This window comes from Meles meles, chromosome 19 (assembly GCF_922984935.1).
Source record: "Meles meles chromosome 19, mMelMel3.1 paternal haplotype, whole genome shotgun sequence".
In the NCBI taxonomy this organism is placed as follows: domain Eukaryota; kingdom Metazoa; phylum Chordata; class Mammalia; order Carnivora; family Mustelidae; genus Meles; species Meles meles.
This window is the reverse complement of record NC_060084.1, coordinates 1,560,400-1,581,779: the sequence shown is the minus strand read 5'-3', so window position 1 is coordinate 1,581,779 and position 21,380 is coordinate 1,560,400. Positions and strand designations below refer to the sequence as shown.

Sequence of the window (21,380 nt, the reverse complement as noted above, 5' to 3'; positions counted from 1 at the left end):
CTGGAGGCTCCCTCGTGGCCCACCCTTGGAAGGACTCCTGACGTCCGTCCACTGAAATCCTTCTGGTTTCACGCAAGTGCTCCACAAGGCCGCCCGATGTGGTCACAGTGTTTGTGGCTCCAGGGGGGACCCGAAGCCCCGGGGAATTTTTGAGTAACAGCAGAGAAGCGTGAGAGATCTTAGGGCTACGTTTTCACTAAGTGCCTCAACTGAGTGAAAAATGGAACGGGGCCTGTGTTTCAGGCATGGGTCTGACCACCGGCCCCTGGGCTCCGGCCTCCCGCCCGGCTTGTCCCCGAGCTCGGGATGCGCTGTGGGTGTGCTCAGGGAGAGTGCCTGCTCTGGACTGCGCGGGAGGCCGCCTGCAGCAGGGACATGGTGGGAGTTCAGAGGCCGCAGCAGGGACCGGGAGGGGAGTTCAGGTGCACGGATCAGTGTGTGGACGGGCCGGCATGAGCGCACGCGGCCGACGCTCAGAACCGAGAAGGCGTCGCGCTGCGTGATGGATGCCAGGCACGCGGGCCGTGTGGCTCTGGTCCGTGGAGTGTCCAGGGAGGGCACACGTGTAGAGGCTGAAGGGACCCGCGGCTGCAGGGGAGGGTGGGTGGGGGCAGTGGCTGCTGGTCGCGGGTCCCCTTTGGTGTGCGCTGCGGCCAGAATGTGCCGAATGCCCCTGGACTGCCCACTTTGAAGGACGGCTAACGGTCAGTTCCCTGCTCCGTCCGTTTGAGCCTCGGGTAAGGAGGAGAGATGCCGGCCCGGACTCGGGGGCCAGCGTTCCGATGTGGCCTCTGTCCCTGCGCTTAACGGAGCTCCAGGCAGGGCCCGCCACGCGCCGGGGTCTCAGTTTCCCTCTGGAGGAGCAGGTGGGTGGGAGGAGCGGGCGGGAGGCCTCCTGGGGCGGGGCTGGGGTGGGGCGGCTCCCGCAGGGGTGCTCTTGGGGGCCGTGCCGGACGTCTGCGGGCGTCCACGGCCGAGCGGGGCTGTGTGTCCCACGAGGCCAGGAGAGGGGGTTCTGGCGCTGCGCTTGCTGCTGGGGCCCCTCGTGTGGTCAGAGACGCGGGCCCTGACTGTGGACTCTGGGCTCCGCAGCGCTGCGAGGACAAACTCCGGGCGTGGAGAGCCCCGCCTGTCGTGCTTTGTCGCAGCCCTAAACCGGCCCTGAGATAGTATAGAAAGGGGGCCCCTTCTCGGACCTGGACGGTCACGCCTGCCTGTCAAGGGTGCGGGAAGAGCCAGCCTAACCTGCCCGTGCGACGCTCCCGGGGTCCCGTCTCGCTGAGCGCCCACGGGTCCCTGTGCACCCGGCTCCGAAGGGGGCCTGGCCTTCCCTGTGGGCACGACTGAGCCGACGGGGCCACAGGCTCCAGCAGATGGGAGCGCACGTCCGGCAGAATCATCTTCTGTTGGAAGGAGGGACAGACAGACCGAGGCCGTGCTGCACCGGGCAGCGTCCACATCAGACACCTGCACACACAGATGTGAGCTTCCGGGGTCTCCTCCCTCCTCAGGCCCAGACACCTCCAGGCCATCTCACACCCAGAATTTGCCTCGCTCGTGCAGTGCAGCCGGGAAGGAGGCAGCTCCCAGCGGTCAGCCTGCCTCGGGCAGCCAGGGATGGCAGGGAGACCGTCCTGTTCCCATTGCTACTCCCATCCCGAGTGGACACAGAGTGGCCGGAAGGTGCCGGCTGCTTCTGCTCCCCACACTCGGGAAGCTAGGGGGACGCAGGCAGCCTCATGATGACTCTGCCTTCTGGGACCCAGCGCCATCCCAGCTCCCCGAGACCCCTGGGGCAGCGCCTGCTTGCTGGGGTCCGACCCCAGACGTTTCTACCCTCTCCGCGCAGGGGTGCGGCCCACACGTGCTTCTGTGTCACTGCACTCAGGCCTTTCGAGGCTCTAGAAGTGAGTGGGGTGTGGGAAAGGAAAAGGCCGATCGGAAGCGAAGCTCACACACCTCGAGGCCACATCGGAACCGTCGGAGCTGCCTGCGGGAGAGCGTCCCTCCACCTTCTCCCCGTCCTCTGCCCCTGACCTCCAAGCCAGCGGAACAAACCCCATCCTCTGAGCCACGCGTCAGCGCCCTGACCTTATCCTTGACCGCCCACGTTCTCTGGCTCCTACAGCCAGGCGTGCAGAAACCACATGCAGATGTCTCCGGCCTCCGAGGCTTCCGGCCAGCACTGCCGGCCTGCTTCGCCACTGGGCCTGCGCCTGGAACAGGAGTGACACGGAGCCCTGGTCACCTCTAGCTTTATTCCACACTTGCTTATCACATGCCCTGTCTCTGCACCGCCTTCCCGCCGATGCACGCCCTGCCTGGGGCTGGGCCCCATGGGCTTTGCTGTCCTGTTCACAGACATATCCTCACTGTCTTGCATGCTAACTGGTACGCGCAGGCCGGAGGTGCTTGAGAAATGGTTGTGGGACGTTAATTGCAGGGAAGCTGTGTGTTTCATTATGGAATCGCGGATATGGATGTAGAGCCTGAGCTCTGCGCTGCTGTTTGATGTCCGTACCTTTGATTTGTGTTTATGTGTTCAGGGACCTGGAACACCTGTAGGGCGACCCCCTCTGAATTTCCAGAATTTAGTGAAAGGATCAGAAGATTTCACTCTAAAATAGTTTCCCTATTTCAATGCTACTACGAAAAAAAAAATTCCCAAACTGACACAGGAAATTCTGATAGAGTATAATCTTGCCATTGAAAAAATACACAGCCTTAATCTTCAATGCAACAGGCGGTGAACGTATCTTCAGTCTGGCGGAAACAGGAGAGCTTTTTTCCTGTTGGTATCCATGCTAAGTTTCCATGGACTTGGGGCCAGGCATCTCCCTGCTTGGCGGCAGACGTGAGAACAGAGCCTGCGTGTTGGGCGGCAGACGTGAGAGCAGAGCCTGCGTGTTGGGCGATGCATGGGCGAGCCGACTCTCGCAATGAACGTGCTCCCACCTTGCCCTGGGTTGTCGGCAGAACTCGTCCTGCAGCCTCCAGCCTGGCACTAAGCAGGGCCTGGCCTCAGGTGCGCACCTTGCGAGTAGCTCTCTTACCTCTGCGGAGTCTGGAGAGACCCATGCTCTCAGCAGTCCCGGCTCTCAGAGCTGCTCACTCAGGGTCCTCCGCTCTTCCTCTGTGTTTTGGGCAAAGTGACCTCTGGGCAGAGGCCACACACACCAAGCCACAGGACTCAGAGCAGAAGGGTAGATTTGGGGACGTGAGACTTCAGTTCCACACTTCAGAAATCTCCAGGAGGATATTGTTCCCCACCCTACACAACGCTTTCTATGGTGAGGGCCGAACACCGAGGCTACTTCATGCTTTCTGTGCTGTTCCATGATGCTCCATGCTGGTTATGCTGTTCCATGCTGCTCTGTGTCTGTTGCATGCTGTTTATGCTGTTCCATATCTGCTCCATACTGTTCCATGTCTGTTCCATGTCTGCTCCATGCTGTTCCATATCTGTTCCATGCTGTTCCATGTCTGCTCCATGCTGTTCCATGTCTGCTCCATGCTGTTCCATATCTGTTCCATGCTGTTCCATGTCTGCTCCATGCTGTTCCATATCTGCTCCATGCTGTTCCATGTCTGTTCCATGCTATTTATGCTGTTCCATATCTGCTCCATGCTGTTCCATATCTGCTCCATGCTGTTCCATGTCTGTTCCATGCTGTTCCATGTCTGCTCCAAGCTGTTCCATGTCTGTTCCATGCTGTTCATGCTGTTCCATGTCTGCTCCAAGTCTATTCCATGCTGCTCCTAGCTGCTCCACAGTGCTCTGTACTGATTATGCTGTTTCACACTGCTCTGTGTCTGTTGCACGCTGTTCCACATCTTCTCCATACTGTTCCATGCTGCTTCACGCTCTCCCTCTCTTGCTGTCACACGCATCAGTAGGACACGCAGTAGCACAGAGGAGAGGGTCAGTTCTCTGGGGAGGAGCCCAGGAAAGAATAGCTGCGGAGGAGGCACTTGGGCCAAGCCTTGCACGATAGAAGTTTATGAGCAGAGCCAGGAGGGAAGGGCATTCCCAGGAGAGGGAACAGCACGACCCAAGGCCTTGAGGCAAGAGCACGGACAGCTGACTTGGAGACGGCGGGCAGCACCTGCGCATCACGAATCGGCGCTCGCCACTCCGTTTCCCCAGATGAGCGTTTTCTCTGGGCTGCAAGTCAGCAGGTAGATGAGGACCCCGCCGTCGCAGGGAAACAAGCTGTGACCAGGGACAGGATGAGCGCGCCATCCAAGCGCAGGGCTGGAGGGCTGCAGGGAGGAGGACGAAGAGGGAGACTCGCTCGAACAGCTGTGGGGTGGCAGTGCCAGCGCGGAGGACTCCACGCTCGGAGGTCGACCCAGCAGGGAGCTTGGGGTGCAGATGTAGGACAGTGGGTTCGGCGAGAGCCGGGAGGGCTGGAAAGGGGGTGGCATTGAGAGGCTGCCGGCGCGATTCTGGCCAGAGGTGCGGCAGCCGGGGCCGCGGCACGACCACAGAGCATGGCGAGGACTAGAGCCCGTGGCGGGCGAGGGCTGCCCCCAACAGGATCCACGGCAGTCTGGGAAATGGGGAGCGAGGGCAGGAGCTCCGAGGGGCCCCTAAGGCTGGCCTTGGCCCTGGGGGTGGAGGTGCCGTTTACTGAGATGGAGCCGGTGGGCGCCTCTCGGCAGGAGGCCAAGCACCCAGGACGGGACCCCAGGACGGGTGCCGGCAAAGGCTCGGGGGGCCTTGTATTCCAGGTGTTTCTCCGGCGAGGGGGAGGAGCAGAGGGCGGTGGGTGGGAGAGCCCGACGTCCAGGCCGAGGAGATGCGGGGTGAAAGGGGTCCATACTCCCGGCTGGTACAGACTTGGTGGGGAGCGGTGCAGGGGGGAGGTGGGCAGGGGCCATCCAAATTAGAACTCACAGTGGGTTCTGTCCGCAGGGGCAGCATGGGGCTCCCACCAGGAGCAAGCATCTTGGGTCTCGGGTCAGGACAGGGAGGGGCGGGAGGGAGGGATGGCAGTTTGCCAGGAACCAGCACTTCTTACCCATTTGTGTTTTACAAAATGAGAAAATAACATAAAAGCACAGGGAGGGGCCTTTGAGCTTTCAAGTCTGGGCCAGAGTTTCCACAATACGGACCTCGGCCTCCCTGAGAGCCCGTCCCGCAAACTGCGGACCTTGACCTCTGCGTCTGGCCGCCACTCGGAACAGGGAGTGGGAGCGTCTGTGTTTGTTTTTTGTACCGTTGCTTTGAGGGCTGAGAGCCCCGTCTTTCCTCTTGGGGTGTTTGTGGTTTCAGGGCAACGCATCCAGGCTCGGCGTGGGTCCCGGGAGAGTCTCAGCTTCCCAGGGTCCACGCCGGCTTTTAAAAATAACTGACAAAAGAGAACACCTACCAGGAGACGAAGGCGTCTGCCGCGCACCCAGAGGCGAGGCTCACACCCGCAGGAGAACCGAGGATGAAAGCGGCTGCTGCTGGTTTCCGGTGGGGGCGCGTGGAGCCCAGCCCAGGCTCTGCGGCCCCCTCTTCCTCCTCTGCACACCTGGGCCTTTCTCTGCCCCTCAAGTGCCCCTGGAGAGGGACAGCGCAGAGACCCCGTTCTCCAGCCCCCCACATGCCCGCATTACCTGCGCGCGGGGTTCTCGGAAAGCGCGGGAGGTCTGAGCAGGGGCCCTCTTTGGCCGGAAGCGTCGGTTCAGCGCGACTGGAGGGTATCACAACGTGAGGTTTTTCCTCAACAGAACAGCTCAGGGCCTGATCTTCTGGGTGGGGGACGGCCCTTTCCCTTGTCTTGAAGTGACACCAGAGAAGGCGAGAGCCAAGCGCTGCCTGGGCCTCCGTGGCCGCCTCCCGTCTGAGAGCAGCCCCCCTGCACCTCGCCTCTTCCTCAGCAAGTCGCCGTCTCTCAAATGCGCCTCAGTTTCCCCACTGAAACCTGGAGGCCGTTTCCCAGAAGCTCCATAGAGCTGGGGACAACAGCTAAGTGGGATGGCCGGGGTCTTGTCCCCAAGACAAGGGGACAAGGGGAGCTTTCTCAAACACCGCTCCACACAGCAAGGGAGCCGCAGACTTTGGGGGCGAGGGCTGGGCCCACGCGGTTGGACACGCGGTGGGGGTGAGGGTGGCTGACCAGGAAAGCAGCCGAGGGTCTGGGCAGGGCGGGCCCCTGAGCTGTGCCAGTTGCTCGTAGCGGCAGGCTCTGTTGGTCAGCAGACTCCTCTATAATTACGACGAAGTGACAGGGGACGTCCACTTAGAAGTGGGACAGAAACACGTCCGTTTCGCTGAGTTCCTTCTTCCACATCTATTTTGGTGGCTTCGAGCCAATGCTCTCCCACCCAGCATCACCCCCAAACTCAGCCCTCGTGAGAGTCAGAACAAGTCTAGTTTCAGCCATTTCTGTTGCAATCAAACGACGTGATCGGCACACAGAGCCAGCTCCCCGCGGAGGCTCTGGTCATCTGCTGGCGGGGGGTTTGTGCTGCCCCCCGAGGCTGGAGGTGACATCCCGTGGCCGCAGGTCCCGTCTGCAGACTCAGAAACCCCAGCTCGCCAGTGGGCAGCCAAGTAACATACCTCAGGTCCCGTTAGAAAGCTGTGCTGCCCAATGCGGCGGCCCCCGGCTGGTCACGGGCGGCATTTGAATTCAAGTAACTAAAATTACGTACAGTCACAATTCTGTTCCTCAGTTGCACTTAACACATTTTAGGTGCCCAATGGCCATCCGTGTCCAAGAGCCGCCATAAAGGACAATGCAATTCTGGAACACCCCACCACCCCCGAGAGGCCTATAGGACACCATAGTTCTAGAACATTCCACCATCCCCGAGAGGCCTATAGGACACCACAGTTCTAGAACATTCCACCGTCCCAGAAAGGGCTAGAGGACAGTGTAGTCTGGAACATTCTCAACATCCCTCCCTCCACCCCTGTGTTTCCCTGGCACCTTTCCCAATCTATCCCCCTCTACCTCCAGAGGAGACCAGTCTCAGTGTGGTTTTGTGCACACGGCGTGGATGGCTGAGTCATGGCCCAGGGTGTCCTTGTCTGAATCCCCAGGGCCTGTGGATATGTGACCTCGCATGACAAAGGGGCTGTGAGCATGGGATTAAGAATCAGGAGGTGAGGGGCCTGGACAATGACGGTGGGCCCAGGGGACCCACAAGGCCCTCATGAGAGGGAGGTGGAGGCTCTAAGTCAGGGGGACGGCGTGGTGATGGAGGCAGAGGCTGGTGGCAGTGACGTGCTTGGAAGGTGGTCTTAGGAGGGGCCATGAGCCAAGGGACAGGGGAGCCTCTAGCCGTTGGGGAAGGCAGGAAAGCGCCAGAAGCCTCCAGCGGGAACTAGCCTGCCCACACCTTGACTGTTGCTCCTGGAGACCCGAACCTCCCTGTGCCCTCCAGACTGTAATGCAACAAACACACATTGTTGGAAGCCACTGAGTTTGGGGCAACCTATACGGCCACCGCAGGACGCTCTCCCCACGCGCAAGCCCACCTTACCCTAGGCTCTGGCTCGTGACATTTCCCCAGAAGACAGGAAGCATTTCTGGTGCGAACCAGGCTTTACATGATCCTATCCTCCCCCGCCGTCCTCCTGCAGCGACGGGAGCCGTCCTCCCCTGGCTCCGCACAGGGCTAATAGCCAGGCCCCCACCCATCAGCAGCACACGCACGCTTGCCGGCCGGAGGTGCGTGCGCCGGCTCTGTGCGCGCCCCGGAGGGCCCGTGGTGCCGCATCGGGACGAGGCCTTGTAGCTGGACAGGCCCCACGAGGGTGGGCTTTCCCAGCGAACCCGGCCGGGGTTCCTGTCGCTGCAGTGGGGCCAGAGCCTCCCATCGCCCAAGGCCAGACTGCACACTGCGGACACCCTACAGGGGCCGCGCACCGCGGACCCCACGGGGAGCTCTGAGAGCGGAGAGAAATGAAAATCTCTGCAAGTCAAGTCCCGCCCACGTCATACCTTCCCTCCGATTCGAGAGGCTACTTGTGGACTGCATGGGGGGTCTGTTCTTTGTCTCCCCAACATGAAGTAGAGTTTTTTTCTTTTCTTCTCTCTCTGTCTCTCTTTTTTTTGTTGTTTTTTTGCTGGATCTCCACGGATTCCGTATTTTCCACGCGGGGATGGGGGCCGTGGCGGCGAGCTTGCCGCGTGTCTCCCCATCCCCGGGCTCCGAGCGCCCAGCAGAGACAGGCCATCTCCATGTTCTCGACATTTCCAGAGAAAAAGATACCCCGAGGTTTTAAAACGTAAACAAGTAATACCCCCTCACTTTAGGGGGGAGAAAGGCTATTTAGGGAAGGAAGAGGGAGAAAACGTGCCAGGCCCTGTGCGGCGTCTCACCCTCACCGTGCAACAGGCGGGCAGGTCCCGCTGGGAGATGACACGAGGGCTTGCTTGTAGGTGGCCTTGCCACCAAAGGGGAATGTTGGTGACACTGTGGGCGTTAAATTGGCCTTTGCCATCAGGATGTTCCTCAGCCGCACAGAGCGAGGAAGGTGTGACCCCGGCGCTAAGATGGGCGAACGCTGGGGACGGGACGCCGAGGGAAGGCAGCCAGACGCGGGAGCACAAATACCGTACAGTTCCGCTTGTGTTTTACTCCAGCGCCGCCGAAGCCCAGAGACAGACCCCGGGAGGGTGGCTGCCGCGGGCTGGACACGGGCGGGGGGCAGAGTTCCCGCTCCGAAGCGGGTGCCGGGGCTGGGCGGTGGGGGCAGCCGCACGCCGTTCTGAACGCAATAAACACCACCGACCCGATCACTTGGAAATGGGTAAGATGGTAAGTGATGCCATGTGTGTTTCACTATAATTTAAAAAAAAGCAGAAGGACCATAGCTCAACGGCACTGGGTCCTGAGAGGCCACACTGGAAGCCCTGGGCCTCGAGCAGGGAACGCAGGTCGCCTCTGGGGGCCGGGCAGGCCAGGAAGCCGTGGTGGCCTGCCAGCTTCCCGGCAGAACTAGTGTGGGCTTCTAGCCTCCGGAGCTGGGAGGCAACACACCGCCATTGCGTCAGTTCGCTGGTTTGTGGTCATACGTCACAGCTGCCCCAGGACACCGAGACATCCAGGAGTCTGGAGGCCGGGAAGATGCATTGGGTCCCCGTCCCTCTGCGTGTGGAGACATAGAGGGTGCCTGTCTGAGACAAGGTTGGTGGACGGACAGGGGCTGGGCTGGCGGCCTGGGTCAGCCGTCAGCGGGCGCTTGCTTGGGCCCTGCCATCGGCCCCGAGCTACCCCGCGTCCCACATTTCCATTCCCCACCCCACTGAAGCTGCTTTGAAGTGGTTTCCTTTCCCTGCAGCTGAAGAGCGCGGGGATTGGAACAACGATCTCTTTCTCTGTGTTTAGCGTCAGAGGCGACATCGGCTCACACACCCCCTTCTGCAGCCTGGAAGGAGGAACGGACCTCGCGGTTCATCAGGGGTTGAAGTGGACGGTAGTTGTCCACCATGGACCGCTCTTCTTCACCGAGCGCAGAAGACAGGAGCGTGCGGAAGGCAGCCAGCTGTAACAGAGAGCGGCCAGAGTGGGCGGCGTGCAGGTGCGGCGTGACCCAGCTGCCACGCGGCCCTCCTGCCCTGTGTGCACGCTCCGCACCCCACTCCCGCCCCAACAGGCTGAATCAGAGATGGCCACGCAGGGCCAGCACGAGGTGGTGAAGGGGACAGCCGAGCGTGGTCAGAAGAGGCATCAAAGCTTCCGCCTTGGTCTCCAGCACCCTTGCCCTGGACAAGCCAGCCGCCATGTTGTGAGGACATCCGAGTGGCCCCTACGAGAGGCGCCGAGGCCCCCAGCCACCACCCAGCACCAGCGCACCAGCTGCTGAGGCGCCACTTTGGCCATGAGCCTCCAGCCCGGCTTTAGCCTTCAGAGCCCCCCCAGACATGTGACTGCAAGGTCACGAGCGATCCCAAGCCGGAACCACCCCACGTTCTGTCCCCCGCAGCTCTGGGGGATGCCGGCGGGGACTGGGAGTCGCCACACGGCTGCAGGTGCCAAACACCTGGAGCCTCGGTCAAGCGAGGACGAACGGGAGGCGGCGACCACAGACTCGCGTCTCGCCGGAGGAGCTGCCAGTCCACTCTCCGTCACCTCATTTGTCCTCAGAGTGTGCCGAGGAGCTCCACGAGGGTCACTTGTGGGTTCGATGGCCCAGGGACCTGGGGTTGTGTCTGCACAGCGACCGCGCGGGGAGCGAGCCGGTGGCTGCCCCAGAGTCACGGAGAGCACGGAGGACGCCGGCTCCCGGAGCCCACAGTGCGCGGCACGGCTCGCTCAGGAAGGCAGCGTCTCTCCACCAGCCCCGGGGGACAGTCCCACTCAGCATTGCTCTGTCATACGCGCCCCCGTCTTCAAAGGCTTAACTCCCGTTTCTCTCCCCCGACGGCAGCGCGGACACGGCCCTCAGTGCTGTGGTCACTGCTTCTGCTGCTACCCGTGTACCACCCCCTGTGGCTGCCATCCTGGGCATGCGCGGGGGCTCAGGACAGGTGCGCTGAGTGACAGGAGGGGGCTGGGTGACCAGCGTCCTCCTTGTGTCTCTAACAGTCCTGGTGTGGAGGATGGGATCGTTCTGCCTTCCAGAGCAAACAGCATCATTTGGTGACTTTTGCCTGAGAGGATATTCGCGGCATCGTGAGGTGGGAGCCTCAGGAGGAAGACGCGCGATGGGCGGGGAAGGCCTGCCTTGCACGGGGATGCCGGCCGCGGTGGCGAGCTTGCTGCATGTCTGTCTTCCCCGGACTCTGAATGCCAACACAGACAGGCTGTCCCCGCAGACCCGGGGTTTCCAGAAAAAGGATACTCTAGGTTTTAAAAATGTAAGCAAGTGATATCCTCCTACTTTGGTGGGCTGGGGCTGGGGGGACTCTTCGGAAAAGGAAGAGGAAGGAAATGAGAACCCTGCAGAAACCCTGGGACAGCCAGCCTTGACCCTCCGGTGTAAGTCTGTGTGCAAGATCAGGGCTCTGCTCCCTGAGCACTCGCTCCCCTCCCCCCCGCCCCACGGACCTCAGCCACCGGGACCTGCTGCGGCCAGTGGGATGGGAGCGCATGGGGTCTGCTGGTCTTTTGCATTTCTGTCATGTGCCATGGGCTCAGCTCTGGGTAGCCGCTGGTCCAAGGAGCAGGAACACACTGGGCCCGACCCAAACCACCAACACCGGCCATCCACAGCCAACCCATGGACCCACAAGCAGGAAAAAGAGATGCTTGTTAGGAGCCGTTGGGTTTGGGGGTGTTTTGTTAAGTAGCATTATTGTAGCAATAGCTGACTGGCCTAATCATTCTGGAATCTTCTCTCAACGTATATAACTTAGTATAGCCTGTGAGAGGGACCTCAGCAACCTCAACTGTTGTATCGTCCCAAGTAGTGGGACAAACTCGGAAATCTCTTCTCCTCCAATGATCCTCGTTCTTCCACGGCTTTGCAAAAGTCACCAACATTCTCCTTCCTCGGTTAATTTGTTCACCTGCAAACACCCATGAGGTCCCGTGACGGGGACCCATATCCCGGCTCTAAGTCACTTCTGTTCTTGTAAAGTAACTCTAGCCCGACACACACCAGAGCCAAGCCCCAACCCCACTCAGCCGTCTGTCGACGGGGAGACTCGCCGAGTCTGAATTCTCAGGCCCCGAAATCAGACAGAGCCCGAGTGTGCCGGTTCACCGAGCTCGTTTCCGCCGGAAAGGCCTTCTCGCGGGGGAACATTCACACCACGTCGGACAAGAAGCCCTGACCCTTGCTCACAGCATCTTTGCGAGGCTTCAGTCCCGTCCCCCATGCTGGTTCCGGCCCTGCTCACCTGGTCCTGAGCCACTTCGATGGGCTGCTTCTGGATGATCCAGGTGACCGACTCGCTGAGCGGAGGCGTGGTGAGGGAGCCCGGGTAGGTCCAGTAGTCCCGGCAGGCGGGCAGGAGGCGGGAGGGCTGGAAGGGGCCCACGGCGGCCCGCGCACCCTGCGAGACCAAGACCACAGGTCTCAGGCAGAGACAGGGGCTGGGGCAGGGGTGCAGGCAGGAGGGGGACGGTGCCCCACCTTCATCCGGGCGACAAGGCCTTCATGGGGTGAGCTCGTTCCTGGGATAAAGACCGTGAGGCCGCGGCTGTCACCCGTGGAAGCGGGAAGACGTGACTGTCCTCGGCAGGGCAGGGACGCTGCCCACCACATACTTACAGTTTCCTTTTCCAGCCATTCACGTCGCGTCCCTCCGGTGTGGAAATGTGTCATTTTTGGAAACGGTGGTAAAATAACGCACGTAACATGAAACTGACCATCCTCACCGTGTCGAAGCCTGTGGTTCTGCGGCTCCAAGCACGTCCCGTGTATCAACACCACCACCACCTGCCTCCGGGATGGTCCCATCTTCCCAGGCACTCTGTCCCCATTAGACATCCCCTCCCCACTCCAGCCCCCCCAGCTACTTCCCGTGTCTGGACCCGACTCCTCCCGGGGCCTCTATGAGCGGGATGTGCACGGCGTCGGTCCTGCTGTGACGGGCTGACCTCACTTGCCGCGGCAGGTGTCCACACAGCCTTCCTAATAATCCAGTGCATGGATGGACTGAGTTTTGCTTCTCCGCTCATCCCCAAAGAGAGACTTGCGTTGCTTGCCCCTCTGGGCTACCGTGAGTGATGCCCTTGGGAACATGTCAAGACCTTGCTTTCAGTTACTGGGGGGACATTTCCAGAAGTGGACGCACTGGGTCCCACAGTCATTCTGTGTTTAAGTTTTTGAGGAACCACCAGACTGTTTCCCACAGTGGCTGCCCCAGAAACTACTACACTTCCTGGACAGTTGGTGTTCTCTTTGAAGCAGGCTGCCCTGATCTTTATGCCAGGAGTCTCCTCCTCTGGACGCTGGTCTCGGCTGCCGAGAGCCAAGCTCCATGGGCTGCGGCCACGGGGGGCTCATGTGCCCCCCTCTCCTGCGTGGCGGGCTCTGGTCAGGATCCGTGCCTACTGGCTTTCCGGCCTTCATCCAAGGATCGGGGAAAGCTGCCGCTCCGTGTCCCGGAGGGCACGGATGGGGTTAAGACCTTCATTCACTTGCCACAGCTACGTGACTCTACGTTGGGCACAGGGTGGGTGGGAGACAGGATCAGACAGAGGGGACAAACTACCCACGTTCATGGGACTCACCTTTTACTGGAGAAAAGCAGATCACGCACAAAGTGAACTATCAGGTCGTTCCCACCATGGTAAGCGGGATGGAGGAAATTTAAGTGGGGCTCTGGGATCAGAAATGCGGGGGGGTAGGGGCTGTGTGTTAAGAGGGATGGTCCTCAGTGCCTCATAGAGGAGGAGAAGTTTGAGCAAAGACTTGGGGGAGGTGAAGGAAGAGGCATGCCAGTTTCTGGGGGAAGAGCCTTCCAGGAAGTGGGCAGAGGCAGTGCAAAGGCCCTGAGGCACGGTGTGGCCTGAAGAGCTTGACACAGAGGCCACCTGGCTGGACGGAGTGAGTGAGAAACCAAAGCAGTAAAGAGGTGGGGGCAGGGAGGCTGCAGGAGGGGACACCCTTGCTTCTGCCCAAGACTAGGGGTCCCCTGAAGAAATCTGCCAACAGAGGCAGGAGCCCCGGGGTCGTAAATCTGGAGGCCATTCAGCACAGCGTGGGACGAGGGAAGGGAAGCAGTCAAAGGTTGTGTTCTCCAGCCAGAGGCCCTCCAGCAGGCTGTTGCTCAGTGATGGAAGGATCTCTTGGGGTCGTGTGGAATGGCAGGCCCGGGACAGTGGCCCCAACCACTCTGCAAAGCCAAGGAGACAAAGGCCGAGGGGGCAGGCCTGGGACAACACCCGACTAGCCAGTGCCGAGGTCCCGGACCTGCAGACTGGGCCCAGGGCGGGACTGTGGGAGGGCCCAGGCACGGAGCGGACACGCTCGACCCCAGGGAAGGAGGCCTCCCTGCTGGCCCAGCCCCGTCCCCCTGCCGTCAGACACAGGAATTGGGGCCCCAGCGACCTGACTGTCCCCTAACTCCTGACCCCCCCAGTTAGACGCGCAGCCCTTAGGCAAGCGGCGGGATGTGCGGACAGGAGCCGCCTCCCCCCCCCGCCACGGCCACAGCCTGCTGCGCCCGCCGGAGCACCGTGGGGCTCCTTGTCTCGCTACTGCCCCGCCAGCAGCGGGACGGAACCACACTCCCACAGCCCGCGACCCTCTCGTCCAACGCTCCCCGTGCGCTGGGCTCTCAGGATGCTCGCGGAGGGAAGCCTGCAGCCATCCCCACGGTCCGCGTGGAACAGCCCCGCGCTCAGAAAGGAACCCCAGTCATGCCCCCCCATCCACCCCAGCCTGCCCCCAATCTGCTTTCCATCCCCTCGGACTTGCCGTCCTGGGCATTTCCTACACAGAACAAAATGCTCTGGGGCCTTGGGGGCCAGAGTGCCGCTCAGTGTCATGCCTTCAAGGTTCCCGTGTGGGGTGGCGTGTCGGGACTCCCAGTCCCTCTCGAGCCGATGATGTCACCCTGCGTGCTCCGGTGACATCGTGAGGGAAGGAGGTCACAGGTGAGCTTGGGACAAGACCCAAGAAGCGCCGGGGTGGGGAGTGCCGAGGCAAATCCACGCCCCCGGCCGGGCCCCACAGGCTGCAAGGGCCAAGCTTCGGACCCGCTGCCAGACGGGTTTCTCCTTTGCTGAAGAGGAACGTAGGGTACGTGGAAGTGATCTTCCCAAAGCCACGTAACTGGTGGCAGCGCCCAGACGCTGCGGGAGCCTGTCCCACCCCAGCGCTGGCTGTCCCTCCCTCCCGGGCGCAGGAGTGGGGGTAGGGGCGGCAGCTCGAGGCGGGGGCGGCCCGGCATCCACTCACCGCCGCTTTCCCGCCCATTAGACTGTTGGGAGGATCCGTGACTGTGCGTCCGTCAAGACCACGGAACGCTAGGCCACGGAGATGGTGTCTAACGTGTCCTACATGAAGAATGGCTCCAGATGTTGGGGGCACCCGGCATGGGGCACAGAGCGGGGCCACTGAGTCTCACTGGGTCCCCACCCCCCAAATGCCCATGAGGCCCAGATGCCCGCCCTGCAGGCTGGTCCTTTTTGTCTCCTCATTTCTCAGAGTGGGAAACCGAGGCCAAAGTCGAGCGTCCGGCCCAGAAGTGAGGCCCAGGCGGTTCCCTCCGTCACCCTCGCTGGCACCCCTTCTCTCGTGCGGCTTTCCCAGATGGCCCCGGGGGACCAGACGCGCTCTGCGCTCCAGAGCTTCCGTGGAAGGAAAACGGACCAGAGCAAACAGCCCCTGCGGCCGGGTCCTTCCCTTCCCACCAAGAGGCGGAGGCCACGCCGTGGGGGATGCGGCGCGGGGAAACAGCCTCGGTTTACTCTGGCTGCGGACCAGCAGGGAAGAGGCTGCTCCCGGCACCTTGACCTTGGGAAGTTCCTGCGCCTGTGGATGGGGCAGCAGGGGGGGTCTGGTCTTGGTCCCGCCGGGCCAGCCCGAGGTCAACATCAAGGGGAACACACCGCCCACATCAAACAGACCCCACGAAGCCGCCGAGGAAGGGCTGGCCCCCAGCTCTCATCTGGAGCCGCTCGGGCCATTGTTGCCACAGGTCCGGGCCCATCCGTCCCCATCCAGGGACCCCCGGGACTCCTCACGTCCCGGAATTCTTTTGTTTGGTACCAAACAAACAAACGGCCTCTCTGTGGAATTTCCATGTGTCCTGGAAGTCCTTTCTCAGCTGCTGCTGGAGAAAAGCTACATTGTTGTCCTCGTCGTTTTGAGCTGAGCTCCCTGCACCGGGGGGGGGGGGGGGAGGGCAGCCAAGCGCGGACCCCCTCGCTGGGCAAGCAGGTGGGCGGGCAGCTTCTCCCTCCCGGGTGGGGGCCCCAAAGATCCCGCTGCAGGCGTGCGGCAGGTGGCATGCCCGTGGGCACCCCTGGATGACAGGTATTTACTGCCGTCGGTTTAAGACAGACATTATCCCGGTAGATGCCATCACCCGGGACGCGTCAAAGATTCTTCCGAGCTGATCCGTTGAAGGAAAAACGCTGTGTAACAAATAGTGCCTGTGACCGGCGCACACGGCAGAAACCTTAAGACGCTGCCTGAGAGGCTGGATTTGGGGAAACTCAGACGGAGTCCAGCAGGGAGGGGCCCACGGGCGGCAGAGACGTCGGGGACAACAGGCGTCAGGGAGTGAGCTCACTGGACACACGCTGGAATGAGCCCGGGGGTCCCAGCCGCAGGACAGGCCTCAGACGCGCCCTCGGCCAACCCTTCCACCCAACCGATCTCTTGTCCTTGCGAACGAGCCATCCCTGTGCTCCTCTGGTGGGCCGAGCGCCCCTTACCTTAAGCTTTATTTCCGGCAACACGCGCACCAGCTTCTGCAGCTCCTCGTGCCGGGCCCCCAGCTGCACAGCACAGACGGGAACGGCCGCTGGAGAAGGCAGCGGGCGGGCGGGCGAGCCCACTCCCCACTCCACGGCCGGGGGTCACCTGCTTCACGGAGGGGGGGAGCCCGAACAAAATTACCTTCACAAACACGCCTATCACGGCCACGCCATTCTCCCCCGTTACGGCTTCTTTGTAATTTCGGTATTTCACCGAGTTCCAGTGAACCAAGTGCAGCTGCAGGGGCGGAGAACGGCGTGAGGTCGGTCCCCACGCGGCCAGACCGCAGCTGCTCCTCCTTCCCCGGCCGGACCGGCACCCGCTGCTCGGTTTTACCGGTCTGACTGGATTCAGGCGCATGGCCTGTCTGGGGCTCCCGAGCACGGAGAGAGCCGCAGAGAGTAAGGGTCTGGGCGCTTCCAGTGGGAGGGAAGGAGGCTGGGCGTCATGGGGTGAGATGGGACTGGTGGTGGGAAGGTGTCCTCTCTCCCAGGGACCTGGAGCTAGGCTGCCAGACCGGCTCTGGGACCCTCATTTAAATTTGAGTTTCAGATAAACGACGCCCATCGTGGGATGGGATGGGATACCATGACTATCCCATCCGAACTGCATTTTCTCCCCATGTCCGTCATTCTCTTTGGAACCTCATCTAGGCCCCTGTTTTCTGTCCCTCCTCGGGTTTTGCCAAGCCCAAACTCGGCATTGGGATTGGCCCGCCCGCAAGGCTTTAAATGAGCCGCAGAGGATGAGCCGGGGAAGAGGGGAGGCCTGGTGCCGGGGCCTGGCTTGGGCTGCGTGTGACGTCCTCCCGAGGCCAAGCTTGGCCCAGACCAAGGAAGGGCCCAGATGTCTACACAGAGGTCCTTCTATGGGATGAGCTGGGCTACAGGTCTTTCTGAATGGTGACCCAAGCCCCAAGTCCACACCAACAGTCCAGAAAGCCCTGTAGCCTGTCGTGGCCACCAAGACCCTCCCCGTGCAGCTGCTGGGTTCCAGGGCCTTGCCAAGGGTGCAGGGTCCCGGGTACTCCGTCGGGGCGTTGGGCCAGGCTGCAGGCAGCTTCCTTCAGAGACCTCAGCTACGAAGTGGATTTGCCTTCCAAACCCTGCGGGAAACGGACGCCCCCTGGCCAGGATGGGCCCGGCAGCCCTGGCTCGGCTGACTCAGGGAGAGCCACCCGCGGGCCCGGGCTCCCGTCTTGCTCCCTATGCAGTGACCTCTCCTGTTAAAGCCTCGTTCGGGGGGTTGGTGGGTGGAAAGAGGAGCGATAAAATGAATGTGGCCGGTTGCTCACCATCAGAGCTGGGGGGCAGCCTCACAGGGTCCCACCCTGGTTCCTCCACAGCCACTAAAATATTGGGGTGGTTCCCTTGCTCTCCTGTCATAGCTACGAACAGCAGCTCCTAACATTTGTCCCTAATGATGTTCCCTACGGAGTCCCATTTTGGAACGAGGCCAACGTCTCGTCCTTCCAAGAAGCTGATCTCTGTTTGTAAGGATCTTCAGGTCTCTGTCGAAGGCCCCAAGTGCCTCGAAGGACCGGAAGCTTCTAGTCCATAATCGACCCACAGCGGGCACGTGGCAGAGGGAGCGACTCTTGAATCCCAGTGGCTGACCTTGGCAAGTCACAGAGCCACTTAGAACTTCGGTCTCTCCTTCTGTTAGACTAAAGTGTGAATGGTACCCTGTCTTAGGACAGCCGTGTGACTGAATGCGTAGGGCGACCCATCGCTCCAGTCTGAGCCCCCAGAGTCCCGTCTCCCGGGAATGCTCCCTTCCTGGGCAGCCAAGCCGGCCGGTCACCCTACACCTTCCATGCGAGGCCGGGACGGAGAAAGCAGCCACGTAGCTGCGGCTAACACGTCTACCAACCTCTGCAGGGTACGCGCGGCCGTCCACCGTGTGCTCCGAGCCCCGCTCGTCCGTCGCTCCCCAGTGGAAGTGGAACTGCTTCAGCCTGTAGTGGTTTTCCAAGGGGCCGCCGCTGATCCCTGGGGGACGAGAGCAGCGGGACTCGTGGGTTAGGGTGTCTCTTCGCTGGGAGCGCGTCACACAAGGTCCCTCTGGAAAGACTGACGTCCTGCAGAAAGGACACACCGGAAGGTGGGCCCCGTGGGAGGTGGGACTTGTCTGTCTTCACCTGCGTCCCTGTCCCCAGCCCCAGCGGGGCAGAGGGAGTGCAGAAGCCAGCGCTGCCACCAGGTGGCGGCAGGGACCCCCTTCCCTGCGGGGCGGCCCGAAGCCGGAGGAAAGCCTTTCCGAGACTCACCCCAGTCCTAGAAGGATTCCAGAATTTTCTTTAATCTAAAAAAATGAAGTCTTTTGAATGAAAAAGCAGCAGCTGAAATTCCACCACCGAGGAATCCCGTAAACTAACATATACCGAGCGAGACGTCCACGAGAAGAAATTCTGAGACGGCACGCTGCTTTTCCGTCAGCGCCGACCCGCCGGCGGCCCCCCCATGCGTCTCTCTGTGATCGGCACTTACTGGTAGGCTCTTCTAAGTCGCCCTAAGTAGCCGGCGCGGCCTCCCGAGAGCTGCCAGCAGACAGGAGCGTCCGTGACGGGCACCCTGGCTCTCCGGCGACCCGAGTCCCGGGTGAGGCTAGAATGCCACGGGCGCGCCGGGCCCAGCTCCGGCCGCCCGCAGACTTCCGCCAGTGCTCCCGGCGACGGAACGGGGACCGCGATGCCCCTTGCTTTTAGCCGGGGTGAGCTCGCGGCCGTGGGGCAGGGGGCCGGTCTGGAGCCCCCACCCATCGGCAGACGCCAGGCCGCGGCGCCCACACCGGCTCCTCTGTGCGACGGGTGCTACTGACACGTCGGAGGCCGCGGCTGGCGCGGTTTTCAGTCCTGTTTTGGCCATAAAAGGTATCAGGAGCCGAAAAGGCTGAATGGTCAAGTTGAAACCAGATTCAGGTCAGGATTCTGTCGTCCACCAGCTCCTGGAGCTCCTCGCCGCTTTACTCGAAAATGAGGGTTGTTGGTCTCCGACCTCGTCACGTTCCCGTCTCGCTGCCGGCCGCTGCGGCGCCAGGAGGTGCCCTGCTCTCCGGGGCGCGCACGGGAGTTGCGCCTCAGTGTTTAGAAGTACGCAGAGAGAAGCCTAGAAAACCCTCCCAAGTCCCAAAGCCTGAATCTCTCCGTGGCCACAGCACGGGAGCGTGAGGGAGTCGCTCCGCGGGCGGGAAGGCCTCCGGGGGGTTGGAATCACAAGGCTTTAGTGGGGATTTTCTGTGTCTCAGATGACGAAGGGGGTTGATTCTTCTCCCCTGGAGGGGAGATGAACTTGAGCCCACTGGCCTTCGCGGCTGTGTCGCGCTGTAACTGACCAGGAGGGGCAGGCGGGCTGCTGGGAATCCCAGCAACGGGAGCGAGGACTTGAGCCGAAAACACCGAAACCCACCACACCCTTTCCACTCTGTCCTTCCAGGCGGAAAACACAGTCTCGGGAAATTGCAGGACCACGAGCCGGGGCAGTGGGGATCTTTCTCCTCGCAGCTGGCACCTTCTATCCGTGGTGCGGTGGGGCTTTGCGGCACTGGCCAGCCAGAGACCACGTGCCCCCAGATGCACCCGTTCGTGACCGTGAGGCAAGCCCGAGGGGTGAGTGTGCGGCTTGTCGCAGCAACTTTCCGGGCAGTAACATGCTTACCCACGCGGGTGGACGTCTTTTCTAGAACCAGAGTGCCGGACGGCAGGACCGACGCCTAGGCCTGCTGGGCTTGTGGCTTACCCCTGCCTCACCCTCACTGTCTGAGCCCCAGCCCCCCCAACCTGGGCAGTGAGGGCTGGCGGATAGACAGAGGTGGTGGCGGGAGACCGCCTGGCTGAGGGCTGTCGTGATGACGATGACGCTGGTGACTCTGCGGTCATGTAAATCGCAAGGACTTGACGTCATCTGTTAAAAAATTCCCATCTGGAAGGTTCTTGTGGTCCCTTCCTGCTCAAGTACCTTAGAGTGCGCTGTAGGCTCCTGTGAGAGGTCTCTGGACGGTGATACCCGCTGCCTGCGGCTTCAGTCCACCCTAGCCGGACGCCCGCGAGAGCCGCCGACAACGCCCGCGCAGAAAACGCTCCCGAGTGGTCAACAAACAGAGCCAGGGGTGGGAAGCAGGGGGAGACGGGAGGGGCTTGTGGGCGCGCCCTCTACGCCTTCCTTTGTAGGTGGAGAGCTGCAAGGTCAGGAGCCTTTTCCAAGGTCACCCTCCACACAGGACTGGAGCCCGTGGGCGCGGCCCCACGCTCTCCCCCACCGTGAAGCTGCCCTCAGAATTCCTCGCGGACGCTGACGCAGTCTCCCGCCAGCCGCAGGAGAATGAAGCGTGAACGGCCTCCCTTTGGCACCCAGGGCTCTGGCCCACCTCGGCAAAGAGGGTTCCCGTCCACTGGGGCTCCAAGACAGGTGTCTTTTTCGGGGCGACATCTGGTCCTTTGTTGAGGAAGGACAAGATCCTGGGCGGGGGACCCGCGAGCTCCTAACACCTCCCACCCCTCCAGCCCAGGAGGCCGAGGCACTGCCCCAGCCTTATCTTACACAAACACAAACAAAGATAAGCAAAACTTGAGCTTTCTCGGTGGCCCAGTGAGTGCCCCGGGGCAGTTGGGTAGAGGCAGGAATCTGGCCTGTTGGTGGAGGCAGTCCCGGTGTCCCTGTCCGCCTTTGAGTGCGCCCCAGGAGGAGGGAGAGGCAGGTCAGAAAGCACAGCTTCTCTGCTCCAGTCACCCAGCGACCCCTCACAGGCCTGCTTGAAAGTCCCCACGGCCGGGGCAGCGGGGCTCCAGCCAAAAAGCCTTTCCTGCTGGGAAGGTTAGGAACTCAACCTACAGCGGCCCCAGATCAGATAATCTCAAGGTGACTTTTCCTAATGACGGTGCAGTGTCCGGGTCGTTTTCTTTGATAAGACAATTCACAAAGGCAGCCTGATTCAGGAGAAGGGGGACTTCCGCTTGCCAGACCCCGGCCCCCAGAGCCGGGCACAGGGAGGGCAGGTGCGTCTGACCCAGCAGTCGCCCTGAGCAGGTGCACGGAACTGCCCGAGCCGAGACCCT

At 61.6% G+C, this 21,380-nt stretch overlaps 1 protein-coding gene across 16 annotated transcripts in view; it reads right to left on the bottom strand.

The window, feature by feature from the left end:
• Window positions 1-2,883: 2,883 nt before the first annotated feature.
• Window positions 2,884-21,380, bottom strand: part of CA5A (carbonic anhydrase 5A) — a 28,198-nt gene continuing 9,701 nt past the window's right edge. For 3 of the 16 annotated variants that reach the window (XM_045988432.1, XM_045988433.1, XM_045988438.1), the window contains 6 exons: window positions 18,200-18,318; window positions 16,469-16,564; window positions 16,285-16,347; window positions 11,790-11,945; window positions 9,361-9,490; window positions 2,884-9,093 (listed from right to left, as the gene is read on the bottom strand). In XM_045988432.1, the coding sequence (XP_045844388.1) occupies window positions 8,996-9,093; window positions 9,361-9,490; window positions 11,790-11,945; window positions 16,285-16,347; window positions 16,469-16,564; window positions 18,200-18,318 (662 nt within the window). In that variant the 3' untranslated portion in view covers window positions 2,884-8,995. Of the gene's footprint in view, window positions 9,094-9,360; window positions 9,491-10,976; window positions 11,457-11,789; window positions 11,946-13,628; window positions 15,678-16,284; window positions 16,374-16,468; window positions 16,565-18,199; window positions 18,319-21,380 lie in introns of those variants that run through there. The other 13 variants (XM_045988435.1, XM_045988436.1, XM_045988440.1 and 10 more) reach the window with 11 other exon arrangements.